The following is an 18,090-nucleotide window of genomic DNA, read 5'->3' on the forward strand; positions in this document are numbered from 1 at the left end:
CCGAGTAACGCCAACGGGCAACGCGTATTGCAATAATTGCATTCATAATTCCTGTTCACTTCTCTCAACTCCAGCTGGTCCAATCAATCGCTGTGACTTAGTGACTAGACGGTCTAGACCAAAATTTTGATTATTGCGAACCTAGCTATCCTCAGTTCTTTTCCACTCCAATTCAGAGTATTCTTTCGTGTTAACGATCGTGGCAACAATGGACACCAAAAAGGACGTACAGAGCGCTGATCACCGTAGTTTTTTGGCTGGGGAGCTGGTGATGTCCTGTGATCCTATGGTGTGGATTCTGGAAAGGAGCGCATACAAAACGCACTGTGCTTACTGTCTCCAGAAAAGCCCGGGATTACGCACCTGTTCGGGATGCCAACTGCATCGCTACTGCAATTCGGCTTGCCAGGTGCGACTATTCAAATCTGTATTGATGGCAGCTCGTGATGACGTTACGTTGGTGTAAGTTGTACAAAATTTCGAGCGTACCCAAGGCGGGAATGATGCTGCCTAATTTCAATATGCATGAGCTGTTAAGCGTGTTCCTGAGTGTAACAATTGGCTGAAAATAGACCGCGGACTGGAAAGTGGAGCACAAACTAGAATGCGCTGTCCTAAAGCAGATCGGTAACATCGACCCAATGGTCGCCTTGGAGGGCGCATTTGCGGGGCTTTTGACGGACAGCTGTCCCTTAACCATGGCCGTAGATACTGTCTGTCTCGACCTTGACATGACCACCAAGTTGTTCCATAAAATAAAGGTAAAAGGTGGTTGTTATGGGGAACCCGGGCTGGTTCGGAGATGCGTTCAAGTGTTTCGTATTTATAATTTGCACAAAACCTGCACAAAAATCCTTAGTATAAGTGTAGGCGCTATTATGTGAGTAGTCGCTCGATATTCCGAAATGGTCAACTCGTTGAAATCTTCTTATGTTTCTCCAGAAGAACGCGATGATGGAGATCCCGGGAATCGGTCGGAAATCTGTCAGAGAACTTCTGTTCATGCTGCCAGCAAATCCTCTGCAACCTGAGCTCGACCCGGCGATTCTAGGAAAGTGAGTTGTAGATTGGAATTAAATATCCCTTCGCAGGTAGATTTGCGGCTAGGATGATAACTGAGCATAAAATTGTGAACCAAGTTGAGCATTTGTTAACGCTGACATCCCAGCTATCAGCAAGTACGTAAATCGTGTTTTGCAGAGATTCGGTTGCGGGAAATCGCCAGATATCCGGTGCTCCTTTCATGGATTTCCAGACGTACTGTAAAATTGTCCGCTACAATGGCGTGCCAATTTACAGTGTGTTTGCGCCGCACACGCCGATCGGCAGAGCGGTGTATCCGCAAGCACCGATGGGACGGATGACGCCAGTGTGCTTTGATATGAATGTGGTGCTGAGCCACCGCGGACGGCGGCTATTTATACATGCCGCGGAAGATATTCCGCATTTTACCGGACTAGGAGATGTAAGTCGCAAACTGTGTGAACTCTGCACCATTATGTGTGATTTGTGAAGTGTGACATTGGTCGCACATGCATATGATCATATCTCCCGAGCACATACAATATGGCTGTGTTTTCCTAGTTGCGTTATTGTGGTATTGGCGAACCATTCTGTCTGACAAGAGCGGAGCGTCGCGCCGTGTTTGAGAAGCGCCATCAGCGTCCGTGTACTTGCCGCAAATGCACGGAAGCATATGTACGTACGGTATCCGACGCCTTTAATCTGATTCCGTTGCTTTTGCTGAATTCTAATCTGTGTTTTCAGGATGCCGACATTAATCCACTGCAGTGTGTGACGGTCGGGTGTCCCAATCGAATTCCCAGCGACAACCGTGCGTTGGCAGCGTGCGCGGAATGCGGTGCCCTCAATAGTGACCGATTGGCACAACTGCTTCGTTTTATGCAGCAGCACGAATCGCTGAAACACGAACCCCTGAAGGACCGCTACCCGAGTGAACTGCACGAGGCCATCATCCTACAAATGTACAAGGAGATGGAGACTGCTGGTATCCTGCAGCCGGATGCGCATTTTCGATATATCTGCGGATGGGATGTAGCGCAAAAGTGTTACCAGGAGAGCCGCTTTGAAGATGGCTGGCCGATGGTGGAGGAGTTTGTGACTTGTGCACGGTAAATTAGAAAGTTCTACTCTGTAGATTTTGAAATAATGATTAAAAATGGTTTGATCTCATTAATTTTATCAGTTAATTAATTTTACCAATTTATTTTATTTGTAATTAATAAGAGTGTGCTGGTCTACAGAAAGGTGTGTCCAAAGTATGCGGGTTTTCGCGCCACTCTGCTGCTTTCTGCTGGGATGTCTACCGCCGCAGCGATGGAAAAGCAAATCCTGAACGGTAGTTGCAAGCTATCGGAACCGGCGAAGCTGAAGCTGGCAACGTTGTCTGGTAAAGCGTGCTGTTACGTTCTGGATTATGCTAACGAAGCGATGCGGATTTTGGGTGTACTGTTTGGTAAGGAGTCGAAGGAGGCCCAGATAAGCGAGGGTGCGCTGAAGATGATAACTTCCACGGTATGCCGTATTGAACAGTTTTATCGTGAGAGCAAAGAATGAAGTTTTCGATTTCTGCAGTCAGTTCCTGTGCTGTTCTGTTTATTCCAGTCTGACGGTATTTTTTGTATGCCTAATGCCTTGAAACATACTTCAATAGTGAAATTTGCAGAGCTGTTAACAGTTTTTACACCTTTCTTTGTTAACGTTCAACGGAACAATTTTAACCAGTTTGCCATTTGGTTGAGCTGGTTCCCGTGTGTGGCAGTAGCGGACACTGTACAGCGGAGACTTTAGTGAATAATCGTTTTTACGATAATAATGATACTTAATTATTGTTGATTAATTGATGGATTGTTTATCGAGCAGCCAAGTCTGTAAACTCTCACATAATAGGAATATTGATTATAATATGATTGGTCCACCTGTTATCAACGTGTCATACCATATTGCACAACACCCAATACGCGACGATGCTGAATCACCTTATTTGCGGCGTTTTTTCGTTGGATGGGATGTAAGGAGCGCTCCGGGATAATCTTTTACAATTTTAGAACCATGTCCTATTTTGTCACTGAGTATTTCCCGAAGTTCAGAGCTGTCTGAAAAATCACTACCATTGTTCCCTGGTGTAAAAGTCTAGTCGCTATCTTTCGGACATTTTAAGAAGCCCCGCAAATGACTCATTTCTTGTAGCGGATCCTTTCTAAACAGATCATATTCCCAGATTTGGTGTGGATGGGAAATGACCTGTTAGAGCAAAATTTATCGGTGAAGCTTCGGCTGATGAGAATCGTTCTTGCTGCTTGGCTTGACTAAGTTATCAGAGACGCTCTCTCCTGCTCTGAACGTCGACGGTTGCTGCGATTCATCACGGGCTCATACGCAACGCCGGCGCCCCCAAGATTCAGACTTGACTCAGTAATGATGGAAATATTTTACAGACAGAGGTTGTCGGAGCAACTCCACAGTCCACACTGAAGATGGATCGGTTGTTCGCTAAGCAGGCTGGTCGCTACGAATGTTGGCTCCGAATTAACGATCGCTGTGACGAATGGATCGTGAAGAAGGCTTATATAATCTTAGTGCAGCTAATAATACCAAAGCAGAATTAATTTTGCCCATCGGTTCATAATGTTTACTACCGGTTTTGGCCAGCACGATGACTATACAAACTAATTTTATCCAAGTTCGCCACGCTATATCTACAGTTAATCTGACTGCTCTTTCTTCCGTAGCCTGTGCGTTTCTTGTATCGGTAGATGTTTCTTGTATCGGTAGATGTATCGGTAGATGTAGGTAGATGTTCCCCGGCATTAGCAGCTTTACTACATCGTATAACGGTCACTATAACCAACGGTAAAACAAAATTTCACTGATTCAACAAGTCTATGTAGATTGCAAACGATAGGCAAGGTTATTAATTCCAATTACAGTGATACCGGTAGGTCAATGAATCGTAAATGATGGCTCGTACAAAAACATCCATAAGGTGCAGCCAGCACAAGCCATTTTGAGGGCCGGCTAGTCCTCATGTGGATCGTTTTTCCTCGAGAGCGAGTCTGATACTTCCTTCCTGTCACTTGTACATGAACAGAAGGGGCTGGAAAAGTTGCAATTGCGCTGCCTGGATCAGTTGCAAATTTTGCCCGGACGATGGACTCATGGACGGCGACGGCAGACTACCATCATGACTATTAGCACCACCAGGCCAGTGGCTAACGCAGCCATAATTTCGCCGATAAACCAGTAACTGGGTGCTGCAAACGGCATAATTGACTCATTAAATCGGTTATGTCGAGCATTTATTAGTGCTGATTAGAAGCAATACAATCACTGGATAGAGCAGCGTTCATGCGCGAGATTGCATGTGCAGTGGTACACTGTACACTTAAAAGAATATATAGATAAATAATCATAAATTATTATAGATATGAAATAATGACCAGTGCGTAACTCACGGCAGTACTGCCAGTCGTACGCAGCCACCATACTCTGCGTATCCGCTCCATCCGATAACCTTTCTGGGCAGTTAACACGACCTTCTGATTTGTCACAAATATACGCGCTGTTGACGTAACCACCCAGAGCAGTGCAGTACGTATTGTTAACCGTACTCAGCGCTAAAACAATAGGAATGAATGAACTTTTACCGCTGCAAAGCTAAATATTTGCGGCCATAATTGCCCTATTGTACCTTCAACAATGGTATAATCGAAGACCGCTTTCCGAAGAGCTTCACAGTCAGCTTTCTGGTGAAGGTATTTCAAAGAAAACACAGGTTGCCTGGCGTACTCCGAGAGCACTTGGCCGCGGGAGGTGGGATTGTAATGCTGATAACCACTTCCGCCAATCCATGATTTTCGTAAAAGCGGCTCCCTTATTCCAGTTGCGTCATAGATCTCCAAACGGGCCGGTCTTGAAAGCTCAAAGGTTCTATGAAAACGCAAGATAAAACAAGCTCCGCAAAACTGTTGCATAAATTTTGCGAGGCCCGTTAGCACCTGACGTTGAGATAGATGGCGAAGGCATCCTCCGGGTTTCCGCATTCGCCGCGTGTTTTTACAGTCAATTTACATGGCTCATCGTGGGGGCACAACTTTCCGTAAGCATTCTCAAAGTATAAACGATTCGACCTTCAGATAGCGACTCATTTATGGTAAGGGGTGGCAGAAACTCGATTGTGCCTGCACTAGCTGACGCAACGAAAGGACAGTCGATTAAGATGGTTTCCCCGCATTTACGTACAACTGAAAAGAGCCATGACTTACTTTAATCGGGTTGAACGGCTTGTGTACTTACTGTACGATTTGTATGGTAGACCATGGACAGCGAATGAGAAAACGAGTAACAAAACCACAAAATGGGACATTTTAGAAGTTCCAAACAAGAAAATAGCGCCTAGGAACCGTAAACGAATAAAGCAAAATAAGTCATTTTAATCTGTTTCAAATCACGTTTTATTCGCTGGATTATGAGTCAAAACAAATTAAACTGCAGATTACACGCGATCAGTGTAGCCAATAGAATGGCGACACCTTGGTGTTTTGCATGCATCCAGACGATGGATCGCTGGTAAAGTGCTTGTGAGTACATCCAGTCCTGATTGGTGGTGGTGTTACTGGTGTATCATGCGGTATGTTCCGCATAAGTGCTTCGATGGGTACATGTTGATATTTGCAGACGGCAAACACAAGTCACGCAACTGATTGGTACACGTATATTGTACAGTACTGGCTTGCATGCCGGCGAGCATTAAACCGTGTAATGTTATTGATATTGATTTTATCATTCATAGAATGACTATTCAAGAATAAAGTTTGTGGTAGTACAATATCACTTACCAATACCATTGATTATCCTGTAAAACAGAACGATAATATTATTTGTGTTAAATAACCGTCTTTTCCATTTTCTTTTGCTTCTCCCTGATAATTCGTCCTGTATCTGACGGCGAGAGGCAAAAAATGCGGCTTTGTGAAGTACATAATGTATATAACTAACGTACAGACGTTTTCGCCACAAAAATAATTCGGATCGTCATTTTTTATAATTAAAACGGACGTGAGAAACAGACGTTCCTGTTAATGGCAGATGATCTGAGAATGATTTGAGAAACAGACGTTCCTGCTAATGCCAGATGATCGCGAGCCAAATTTTTCCTGGTCAAGGGGTAAAATCGGAGTCTTTCGGTCAGCAGACAAAATGGCGTGCATGTTACGTTGTATTCGCACCAAAATTTGCAAAAAGCATTCGGACTAGTTGTTCTTTATATTGAGATGCTTATACAGTTGCACCATTATTCTAAATTAAACTTATAAGGATTTTTTTTTCGAAGTGTCCACCGACACTTGGCTGGATAACCTTCTGTATGTATCAATGTAAACTAAAATACACGCGAACATCGCCGTTGGATATAACTTCTCGTTTACCACATTCTGCGATAGCACCCGTTCTAATCCGGTTTGCATGCATCCGGAAAAGAAGCGGTAAATGTATAAAAAGCGGTATAATTATGTGGTTTGGTTCTCCAGCAGTCAGCACTTTACACGATACTACACACGCTGCAGCTTGAGCCATAATTAACGATCCGAAATCATCATAATCTATGTTGTGTCAACATGGCCGTTTTTCCGCAACTTCTCCTCGTTGCTTTGTTGGCATTGACTGTGGCTCGGCATTCAGCGGTTGCCAGCAGTACGGTAAGCAGAGCACAACACTTCGCTTTGAATATTGTATCTGCTAGTGCGAACCACAGCGCGCTGTGAAATTTAATTTTACAAGCCACCTTTGCAAGCCCTCATTTTTGAGAAACTTCGTTGTAAATACTAGCAACTGCGCTGCTCGTAATGCAAGGACGTTTCAGTAGAAACGGTTAAATGGTTTAACGAATTCATGAAGTCATAATGCATTTGATGAAAACTGCTGCATGATTGCATCCACCAAAATATGCCTCGCTTCCAGGTCGAGGATGACGTCAGCCTTTCCCTACAAAAACGTACTGATGATTGGTTTTACTGCTACACACAAGACATCAGCAAAAGCCGAAAAGACGCGATAAGGTGCGGTACGATCTACCATGTCACCGGATCAACTAGCGAAAAGGATGACGCCTGTAATAAACGATATTCAGGCTGCTGCAAGAAAAACGGCAACCCAGGATGCCATTCTAGCCAGAAATGAGTGCCAACTGCGGTAATAAACCCATAATGTACCACAAGTCACACAATTATGGAAAATAAAATGTCTGGAAACGTCACAAGATTTATATTATCACTACCTTGTACGCTATCTTATTTTTAACATAAGTTAATTTTAACGTGTTAGGAGGAAAAAATTGAAGCGGTTGTTAAATGAAATGCTGTGTACATGTGTGTTGTTTTTAACTTCGTAGCATACAGATTGTTTGCCTTGAGGATGTATCGGTGAAATTTTGTCAACAAACAGCACTTTTAGGACAGTGTTTGTTCTATCAAATGTTTGTGTGAGTCCAAGAAACAAAGAACTACCGTATGTTACACAATTATTGCTCGAGTTCAAATTTCATAACAACTTTGTCAAAAGCAACCCATGACAAATTGATGCGACTAGCAATTGGTTCCGGAGATGTCAACAATGTTTATCTTGTAACTAAAGGGAGAACATCCTTTGTTATATTTTAGCAAACCAGAGCTGCAATCTGTTTTTTCTATCAAATATCGGCAAACCATTTTTCCCGTCCGGCTCCGTTTGTCATAACATTCTAGTGGACTCTGCTGTTTTGATAAACGGGTTCTTTAGTGGATTAGCGAGTTTTTAAACAGAAACAAGCGTTTCGAACATTAGGTTGTTTATCAAAACGCTTTATCAAGCTTAAAAAAAGAAACTGTTTACATTTGGGAATATTTATTGTCTGAGAGACCAACGCATCGGAAACCGCATGTAGCGTTAGCTGCATCTCCTCATGCGGCTGTCAACGACGCGAACACACCTGTTTTCCCTTTTAGCAAGAAAACACCTTAGCCTCTTTCCGGTACTCAAAGCGTGTTGACCTTTTTATCGTTTTTGGGAAGTATTTGTGGCCGACCGCATCCCTTGCGTCTCCGCTGCGTTGTCCGGGCGCAGCAGACGATGAAAAAAGACTTTTAAACCCATCCGGTATGCTTTTCCAGTTATGAAGAATATAATCTGTTTAACACGACGCATTAAAAGAATAGTCAACATTTAGGAAAGCCGAAATGAGATGTCAACGAAAACAGTTACTTACCGGAGTTCCAAGATAGCCAGAATAATAAAGTACCCAGATCCACATTTGTACAAGTCGATTACTTACAGTAAAATGAAAAGTCAAAATGATAATATGAGGTAGATAACACGCCAAATATCACAACGACGACGCAAACAATATTCTGCCTATTAAAATTCGGCGTTTTACTTTCAAATGCATCGCTCGATCAGCGGCATCCCGAATGCGATTATTAGAGAAGCTGACTCGCAACTGCGACAATAAAATCACTAAATAACAGCACATCGCCCCGGTTATTGGTACATAAACGCCTAGAATTCTGATAGCACGAACGTTATCCCAGTTGGTTTGTGTCATAGGGCGGACCGTACAGATATGCCAGGGCAAAATTAATGTCGCGTCCCAGCCACTGCCGACAGCCACCGGCAGCGAACACGCCAGATTGATAGCCCAGCAAATCAGAATCGCCGCTATCGTCACGCTGCGCTTTTTTAATTTTGAATAGTGATGCGGAAAAACAATGGCAACCAATCGGTTGATAGACAGCATGAACAGCGTCCAGTGTTCGCAATCGGCACAAATGGTATACATATGCGGCGTAGAAGTTACGGCAGTTTGTTAATGATAGAATCAGTGAGGGGAAGTATACTGACACAGTTAGAGCCGGATTGAAGACGGTCATGATCAGCAGACTGACGAGAAGCATATGAATGATTTGGATATGGGACTCGGAAGGCCTAGAGTGCCGGGATATAATGGCAATAATTAAGAGAACTATCAATGACGCTGTTATTAGCTCAATTAAGAAGGTCGTGATGAACCAGGCGGTCAGCGTAGTGGTACCGGCTTCGAGCGATTTATTGGATGGTAAAGTATGGTTCAGAGATGCGTTCATTGTGTCGGTGTGTCAAATAAAACGCCGGCGAGAAATGACCAGGGTAATAACTGGCGATTTGTTCAAGAACACTTTTACAAAGAAATGGCCCTCTGGAGCATGAATAAACAATTACACTGTCCAGATTTGTATAAGTATCCTAAAGTCCTTCAGTGGGATTGCTAGGAGAAAAAGTAATTTTTGCTTTGCATCGAGCAACGCAGTTCTTGTCGAAGACGGCGGAGGATCCACATTCAGTTGTATGCGTATTATACGTAGTTTCCTTCGACATAATCGCTGTCAAGTATAACAACAAATTGTTATCTTACGCTACGCCGCCCTTTCGCGTGCGTAGTCAATGTGTGCAATGGAATGTTCAATGGGGGTAATAGAATGATGCTCTTGGCTATTATTCTGCGATCTTTTAAATTCAGCTTGTATTTATTGTAAGGCATGATTACGGGCTGACGTCTTCTTGTGGGGTTGTGCGATGTCAGTGTTTTCCATCCCTAGTGGCGAAAATGACCTTTCAACCGGCAATACCTCATCAAAATAACAAAACGTGTAAGCCGCGGAATGCGCATTTACTGTCGTCTGTCGGTATTTTCCATTCAGCATCAAAATGGCTTTCAGATCATTTCAGGCGTCCGTAAATACAGTGCGTCAAACACACTGCACTGCTTCTTCAACTGTTAAGCACACACGTTGCATAAGAAGAAACGCGACACCCGGAATGAATAATGCAACGCGATGATACATCCGCTCTTTTTTCTCCGGTTTTTCGCGTTTTTACAACTAGTATCCTATCCAACTACAACTAATTTTTGTATTCACTATTCAGTATCGACAACGAATTATGGCTAATCCGATTTCAGTTTGAAGCGACCCATTGCTGCCACTAGCAATACCCTTTCTAGTGCCACATCGGCAACACGGAACTGGAAGTGGAACCGTAATTTGGTTGTTATAACCGTTTATAAGTTTAATCACACTTAAAATATTTTACCATTTTTACCATTTTCTGTTTGTCGGCTGTATATCAAATGCGTCGACATTGGTTCGCATTAAATTTTTTCCAATGAAATTCGATTCAGTACTACGAAATTTCCGTAATACAAACACATGAAGGCTTCAGAGAAGTGACTTGGTAGATGTTACTATAGATGTTACAGTAGACTCGTGTACTCTGTACATCTGACATGCATGGAAACTTTCGCTAATACGCCACCCACCGTAAACATTTTTATGTCGTAAACATGTTGCTGCAGTGTCACGGGAATCCGTAAGATTTTTACCACAAATGACGAAGACGCAAATTCTCCGACTTCAGCCCTAAGAGCCGAGGAGCACTAACAAAACAGGAACGCGATTCTGATCTCAAACAATAATCCTAAAAGCGGCTTTTGGAACCGGTTGCATGGCCAACTGATTTGTACTGTATAGTGTATACATTAGGGAAAATCCGTTTAGGTCGGCAAATTATGCCTGAAAAAAGATTTCACGCGTTTGAACGCGGTAGCATACGGTAACTTTCTTTGGTGTGAATTTCACTATTTCAGCTTGCCTAAAAATTTCTGGATACATCGGGCGCTGCAGGGTTACTTTCTTTCATGCGACCTGCATAATTTAGCCGGCAGGGTAAAGCAGTGCGATCGCACTTTTGAATTTTGTTTGCAATGCCAGTCGGATGCTGTTTTTCTTGTCAGTACTGTTGCACCGATAAAGTAAAAATGTTAAATTTTTCGAAACAACCGAAATCAGAAATGAACTCATTCGGAGTTTTGAACGGCTTTATCCTTATTGCTATAACCATTAGGGTGTAGGCGCTGTTACCGTGCGAACGCTGTAACTAGGCTTATGCGCTGCCTTTATTATGGTGACCCTACAACCTTTCGTAACCTTTTACTCGACTCACAATCTTTTACCACCACCTGTTATTCCGTGCGCAACCTTTTCCGGCACGGCCTGTATCTGTATGTCCAATACTTACAGATAAGTTTGCTTCTAGGAGCGAAATGGATTTTTTTCTAAAATTTAATTAATTTCCGCCACAGCTCCGATTGTTTCGTAAAATGATGCTGCTGCTTTCAGTAAACAGCGCACAAAATGCCATTTATGATGTCTCCAAAATCAATTCATAGGCACCAAATCCAGGTATTTTAAAATGTCTGTTATGTAATCCTTTTGAAATTCGCAGGAAATAAATGGCGAAGTTTTCTTTCACTTCTGCACATGTGACTACGTGAAAGGCGAACGGAGTGAACGGTTTACAAGATAGTGCGCGCAAAAGGTAGTAAACGGAATGAAATAATGTGCAGAAGGTTTTGCACAGAGTGAAACGTTATGACAGGTTGTGAACCGAGTGGTCATATTTTTATTTTTCAAGGGACCGAGACACTCACTGGTAAACCCATTTGTCGCAAAAAGCACATCCACAAGCGTATGTCAAGTGTCAACTGTCAAGGGCGTGCAGACCCATTATATGATTTATTTATGTAGGAGTCTTGGAGGTGGCCGGAGTCGTAAGGTCTCGTGATTCATAAAAATCATCCACTTATACGCGCATAAGTTAAGTGCCCATATCATGGTGGCAGGCTTTGAGAGACTGAGATTGTGTGTCCCGGGTTCGATTCCTACTCGTAGGTTGGGCAACTTTTATCTTCTAAGCCAAACCAAAAAATAGAAAAATTTTCTGAATACATACAATTTTACCAAAAAGCTTCCAACATTCTGGTAAGACATTCTCATTAAATAAAAGGAGTTGGCTACCGTGGTTGCCATTTGGATAGTAATAATAAGCGTCGCGCGTCGAATACACCTACATTCAACGTTATCTAACACCGTTACGATACTAAACCGTATTCGTGATCGTACGAAGTTTGTGGTGCTGGGAGTGCAGCGGGGGAATTCGCTCCGCTGACGGTTGATCCAGCATGTTGAGCTTTTTACCGTTTCCGCGAAGTGAATGTGGCTGATCGTAACTCTATTTGTAGTGTCACTGGCACGTTGGCCTGGCCCCGTAAATTGTGAAAAACCCTTTCAAACCCATTCGGCATTCTTTTCCAGTCAGCAAGAATATTACCTGTGTAAAATGCTACATCACGACAGCACTCAGTGTCTACAGCAGCGGGATGTTGCCGGAAACAATTACTTACAGGAGTTCCGAGGTAGCCGGAATAATACAGTGCCCATATCCACATTTGCAGATGCGGGTTTCTGACGTACACGTCGTAGTGAAAGGTCACTATGATAATATGAGGTAGGTAACAGGCTAAGTACCACAAGGACGACGCGAACAACATTCTGCCTATTAAAATTCGGCGTTGTACTTTTATATGCGTCCTCCGATCAGCTGCGTCACGGATGCGATTATTAGACAAATTGAATCGGAGTTGCGACAACAAAATCACTAAGTAACTGCACACTGCCTCAGTTATAGGTAAATACGCGCCCAGAATTCTGCTGACGCGAACAATGTCCCAATTGGTTTGTGTCATAGGACGGACCGAACAGATACGCCAAGGCGGAACTAGTGTAATGTCCCAGCCGCTGCCGACGACCACCGGCAGTGAACACGCCAAATTAATGGTCCAGCCAATCAGAACCACCACTATGGTCACGCTGCGTTTTTTTTCAATTTTGAATAGTGATGCGGAAAAACAATTGCAATTAATCGGTCGACGGCCAGCATGAACGCCGTCCAGTGTTCGCTGCCGGCACAAATGGTGTACGCGACGGAAAAGTTACGACAATTTGTTAATGATAGCGTTAGCGACGGGAAATAGCTAGGGAAGGTTAGGGTCGGATTGATAATGGCCATGATCAGCAGATCGACGAGGAGCATATGGACGATTTTGACATGGGATTCGGAGGGTCGTCTGTGCCGGTGCACAATGGCAATAATTAGGAGAATTATCAAAGAGGATGTCAGTAATTCAATGAAGCAGGTCACGATGAACCAAGCGGTTAGCGTAGTGGTAGAGGCTTCCACCGATCTATTGGATGCTGCATGGTTCAGCGATACGTTCATTGTGTCAGTTTTTCAAATAAAAACACCGAAAATAGACGAAAAATTAAAGGTATGTCAAAAAAACCAAAGAAACGGTCCCTGACAATATTAATAATTAACAAGCAATTGTACCATCCAGATATTATAGGATATCTCCAAAGCACTTCGGAGTGGTTGCTGGGTTTGCAGTTGGAAAATTAGTTTCTACGCAATGAGCAAGGCAGTTCGTGTTAAGGACATTTTGCTGGCAGAGGTTCCACATCGAATTGTATGATCATCCTTTTCCACATAATTTCTCCCAAGCAAAGTGTCCTACGCTAATTAAGTTTTCCTATTGCTTGCTTGGTCAAATATGCTCATAATAGAATGACGCGCTTGGCTATTGTTAACTGATCCTTTAAATCCATGCCCGTGTTCATCGTGGGGGCGTGATTACGGATTGGCCGTCTTCTGGGGTTGCGCGATGTTATTATTTTCCATCCATAGTTGCGAAAATACAAACGGAAACTGCGCAGTGCGCGTTTACTGTAGTCTGTCGGTGTATATCATCAGCGTCGAAATGGTTTCCAGGACATTATTACGCGTCGTCCACACTACAGTGACTGTAATCACTGCACTGCATATGTAGCTAACACACATTGCACAATAAAAAAAATCATTGATACTGGCTTATTATGTGAACCTTAACGCGACATCGCAATGCATAATTAATTATAAAATAATGAGCAACGAAGTAATGTTGCGCTGCCAGACCGGAGCCAGTTATCCATCTCGACGATACCCGTATTTTGATATAAAATTGTATACCGCGCAACAAATTTGTTATAGAAGTTAACTGTACGGTTTGGCTGCTACAAGCATGATTTCATTCCACTATGGTAAAAATAAAAATAAATGTTCTCAAATACCATTCCAATAAAGCGAGAACTATTGACACGGTTGTCCTACTAGTCAGTGTTCTCAGTTCAGGCCCGCCGCGGCGGACAGGGCAAATACAACTATTGAAAATGCCGAAGCACCTGGATGAAAACAAAGCGGAAACCACGTCCCCGTGGCCATGCTTTAGTCTTTGTAAAGTCCGTCCAGTGCTGCGAAGGTGACAGGGGTCAAAGCAGCAATATCAAGTTGGCGGAGATCCATCGCATCCCATCGCTGTGGGGTGTCAGTAGGGCGAAGATTATTAAACCTAATCAACAGGGGTTTACCACATATGCTTGCCACTACCTCACCAAAAAAAGAAAGAAGAAACCGTTTGGCAAGCACAAGTATATCTACAACTTGGGACGGAGATATCATTCATCATACAATTGTGTAAAATTTCCCATTAAAAGACACTTATTTTGTCACTTACCGTTCATGGGCTATTCTACTAGTTGTACGTACTTTATTTATTATTTACATAATATATGCAACTTACATACAGACTTTGATGGACAAAGCCTACATATTTCACGATTCTGATGTCTACAACCAGACACTAGACGTGCTGCTTGAGATTAGGCTTCCTTACACCATACAGACTTACAGTTGCAGAAAAACGCGAATACCGAACCACTCATCCGGATAAGCCAACGTTCGCATCCAGCGCGCATGCATGGCTTTCACCTTTTCGTGCACCCGCTGACTGACGGCCGGGCACTGGTCGTTAGCCGCGCCCAGAACAATGCGGGTGTGTTCGGCGGCTGTTTCCACGGAGCGAAAGCGTACGCGGGGAATGGTTACCGCATACCGCATAATGTCCGTACCGTACCGGCGCATGAACGCTTTCTCATGCTGCGGCAAGGCCGTTGCATTATCTAATGCCAACACCGTGCATGCTGCTCCGGTGATTAATGTCCGCGCGGTGACGTTAATCAGCACCAACTGGTCACACACCGCCATTACCTTCGGCAACCCGGTGCATTCCCACCCTCCACTGCGGGGGTTTCGTTCGACGCCCAGCAAGCGCCTAATGTCGAAGTCTGAATCCAGACCGTTCTTCACACTTATTATCGGCAGACGAATGCCTTTAACGTCTAATACGGTTTCAATAATTATCAGTTTTTCGGTGAGCCCGACGCCGCCACAGAAATGATCCTCATTATTCATCAGCGCCAGTATCTGTGTACGCGCAGGAATTATGCGATCCAGCGTAGTGACCAGTTTGTATCTGAGATATTCACTGTGCTCTCGTTTCGGTTCAAGATAAACAGCGTGAGCATACTGCTGTGGTAAGTCAGGTGCTTTTCTTCCGTATGTTGTGCTAAGATCGAGCAGGATGTGCCGGTCCACGAACTGGCAGACAAGTGCTCTCCACAGCGCACAAACCCTGTTAAACATTACCCTAGTGTTACAGTTACAACAAATAAATAAATAAACTGTTTCTTTAATTTAGTAACACAGACCAGCACATAAATCTGTAGAACCAGTACAAAAATTTGAAACGTAGTTACTTGCCTGCTCGTTTGCGCCTGGGAATTAACATCCAGATAGTGAAGATAGTGAAGTACAGTAGCCATGATCGGATGCGTAACTTCGGTGATGGACATTTCTTCCGCATCTGTAGAAAACAAAGTTCACGAGTTCCAAAGGACGGGAAGGAAACCATGTAATTTAAAGTACTTAAAATGAGAAGGATTTCATTGATTAGTGCCAAAATTCCTCAATAAAGCCCTCCCCTCGATCCCCTCTAAAATTTTTCAAAATGGGTTCCTCCTTTGGAGGAACAACAGGGTTTCCCTTAGGGAAGGCTGACGAGAAAAATTTAGCACCGAGAAACTTATTGATCAGTAACTAACTGATCATCCCACACAGGGCCACACTGTAACGCTTACCATGCCGGAGAGTGTTCCACGAAGTCGTATCCATATACTCCAGTGGCTGTAATCGTAATTTCTCTAGGAAGTAATCATCGCTAGCTTTTGTGAGAGAATCTTCATCCCACAACATGCTGCAACCGTCTTCTTCAGCCTGCATTTCGGCACAGATAAAAGTGAGTGTATCCAGTCCCACTCGCACGAACATTCGAAGACCGATATTAAACGGATAAGATCCAACCGCCTGCTTGTGTGCCCGTGCTTTGCATGTGAAATACATCTCGTCCACCCTTGGTAACCGATCAAAGTGACAGCGGGAATCACACACATTATTACGATTACTTAACACCAATCGGCATGTATGGGCCAGGAAAGGCGAGATGAAGTCCACGTCCGGCAACATGTGGGTGCAGGAGAAGCTGATGACGTGTTTCCTGTACAGGAACCCTGTCGCGCGTTCGGAGAAGCTACCCCCATCATCGGGCACTGGCAGAATCTGGGTGCAGTGATTTCTGTGCACGATGTGTTGTCGTTGTATCCCGTCGGAACTGTCAACATTCAGACGTACAATGCAGCATGGATGGGTCTTCTCATCGTCCACGATGGCACCCGACAAGAAAACCATCGGATCTGCATGGGTACGCCGTAGTGCTATCTGCACAGAGGAGCCCACAGGTAGTGGCTCGTGAGTGAGGAAACGGTGCGGCCAGAGACGACTGGAATGAATCCATCGGGCACTCATGCTGCTGGCATCGAAATCGATGTAGAAGTTAGGGCCATCAATATCCTGAACGTATCCTAACCACCACTGACTGTTTTCCCGCTGCACCAGCACAGTGTTCCCGTAGTTCAACTCGCGCGAACCCGAGAACAACTTACGAAAGTACAATGACGTCGCGTTCATGGCATAGGATAGTGACTTTCAATGCACGCAAGAGTTCGCGAGAAAACAACACGATCAGGCAGATAAATGGGAATTCGGTGCTACTGTACCATGTCACGTTAAAATAAAAGAACGATGACGGAGTATATTGCAGTTTAAAGACGGCAGATACAACGCGAAAAGATCAGCGATTGCCAGGAAACGCTAAAATACCGTTTGATAGCATCGACTGTGGCGAGCCTCTTGGAACAATCTAGCCACCTTTAGCGTATAAAAGTGGCTAATATCGGGTTTGTTAATCAGTGGTAGCAGTTATTGTAAATTGTTTCACATCATTCGAAAGCGGTTTTTTATGCAGTTTTATGGCTACAGTTATCTCCAGAGAGCAATGTGCCAACAACAACATTTTTTGGAAAGGTGCGCTTGTGGTGCGCGCCGGCTCGCATTGTCTCTCTGTGCATGTGAAATGTGAATGACCAGGCCAGGCAGGAGAAGCAGCGGACATGCTGTCCATTCGCTCGTAACTGGACTAAAAGGTGGATTGATTTAGCGAGAACAATAGAGTGATGTCCTGTATATCCAGCGTTCTTGCTTATTCTCGCATGAACAAAACGCAAAAATGAGCGATGCAAAAAGAGCGATGCAAATCATGCAGCCTACCATAAACCAGTCCATGCATACACCGCAATGAAACACTCTGAAAGGCTGTAAGCCCCTCTGCAGGCGGTAGACGCTGCAGTCAGTCAGATCTGTATGTAATCGTACTCGTAGAGTCTTACTGTTAGCTGCAGGGTGGCGAAAACGAAATTTCCCGTGCGAATTTTATGCATTGGACCGGAAGCAAAAACACGGTTCATGCTGCCCGAGATCAGATATTTTTAGCCAAAAGTTAAGAAATTCATGACGTCACTGAACGATCGTAATTGGTTTTATGGCCGGGCGCAAGGGTCATATATATATATATATATATATATATATATATATATAATCGCAACCTATTTAGTGTTTATTTGGATAACTTGCAATAAATGCCCTGATGAATTTGGCGCATAATAACTCATTTTTTTGAGTTATTAGTGAACATACACGTCGAAAACGGAAAAGCCGGAAACAGACATTTTGATTTGGACCTTACGTTCAACTTATTCAGGGATCACAATTTCTTAGGGGAAGCATACTTCCTCTGGAGAAGAATTACATCTTCATCTGACTGCAATTGACGAAATAACCGGGTGTCAGATAATCCAGAAATGGAAACGAAGTTGTGATCAGCTCTAGCACTTGAAGTTG

The 18,090-nt window shown here is 43.7% G+C and overlaps 1 protein-coding gene and 1 long non-coding RNA gene across 2 annotated transcripts; one reads left to right on the forward strand and one right to left on the reverse strand.

The window, feature by feature from the left end:
• The first annotated feature begins 42 nt into the window (after window positions 1-42).
• Window positions 43-2,727, forward strand: LOC129592864 (uncharacterized). The gene is made up of 7 exons (XM_055489007.1): window positions 43-409; window positions 573-761; window positions 943-1,055; window positions 1,201-1,465; window positions 1,585-1,698; window positions 1,768-2,132; window positions 2,265-2,727. The coding sequence occupies exons 1-7, from the start codon at window positions 209-211 to the stop codon at window positions 2,575-2,577; spliced, it is 1,560 nt and encodes a 519-aa protein (XP_055344982.1). The 5' UTR covers window positions 43-208; the 3' UTR covers window positions 2,578-2,727.
• A 1,238-nt stretch (window positions 2,728-3,965) lies between these two features.
• Window positions 3,966-5,426, reverse strand: LOC129592872 (uncharacterized). Its single transcript, XR_008691017.1, has 5 exons — window positions 5,317-5,426; window positions 5,019-5,264; window positions 4,712-4,950; window positions 4,476-4,637; window positions 3,966-4,274 (listed from the first exon to the last, which is right to left on the reverse strand). It is a non-coding gene; the product is annotated as an uncharacterized LOC129592872 (long non-coding RNA).
• Between the last annotated feature and the right edge of the window lie 12,664 nt (window positions 5,427-18,090).

This window comes from Paramacrobiotus metropolitanus, unplaced genomic scaffold, assembly GCF_019649055.1.
Source record: "Paramacrobiotus metropolitanus isolate TYO unplaced genomic scaffold, Prichtersi_v1.0 Parri_scaffold0000056, whole genome shotgun sequence".
In the NCBI taxonomy this organism is placed as follows: Eukaryota; Metazoa; Tardigrada; class Eutardigrada; order Parachela; family Macrobiotidae; genus Paramacrobiotus; species Paramacrobiotus metropolitanus.

Excerpts from the sequence above, each read along its gene's own strand:
- LOC129592864 (XM_055489007.1), top strand. The coding sequence starts at position 209 with ATGGACACCAAAAAGGACGTACAGAGCGCTGATCACCGTAGTTTTTTG. Across the intron at positions 410-572 it reads ACTGCAATTCGGCTTGCCAG|ACCGCGGACTGGAAAGTGGA; the intron begins GTGCGACTATTC and ends GGCTGAAAATAG. Across the intron at positions 2,133-2,264 it reads GAGTTTGTGACTTGTGCACG|AAAGGTGTGTCCAAAGTATG; the intron begins GTAAATTAGAAA and ends GCTGGTCTACAG.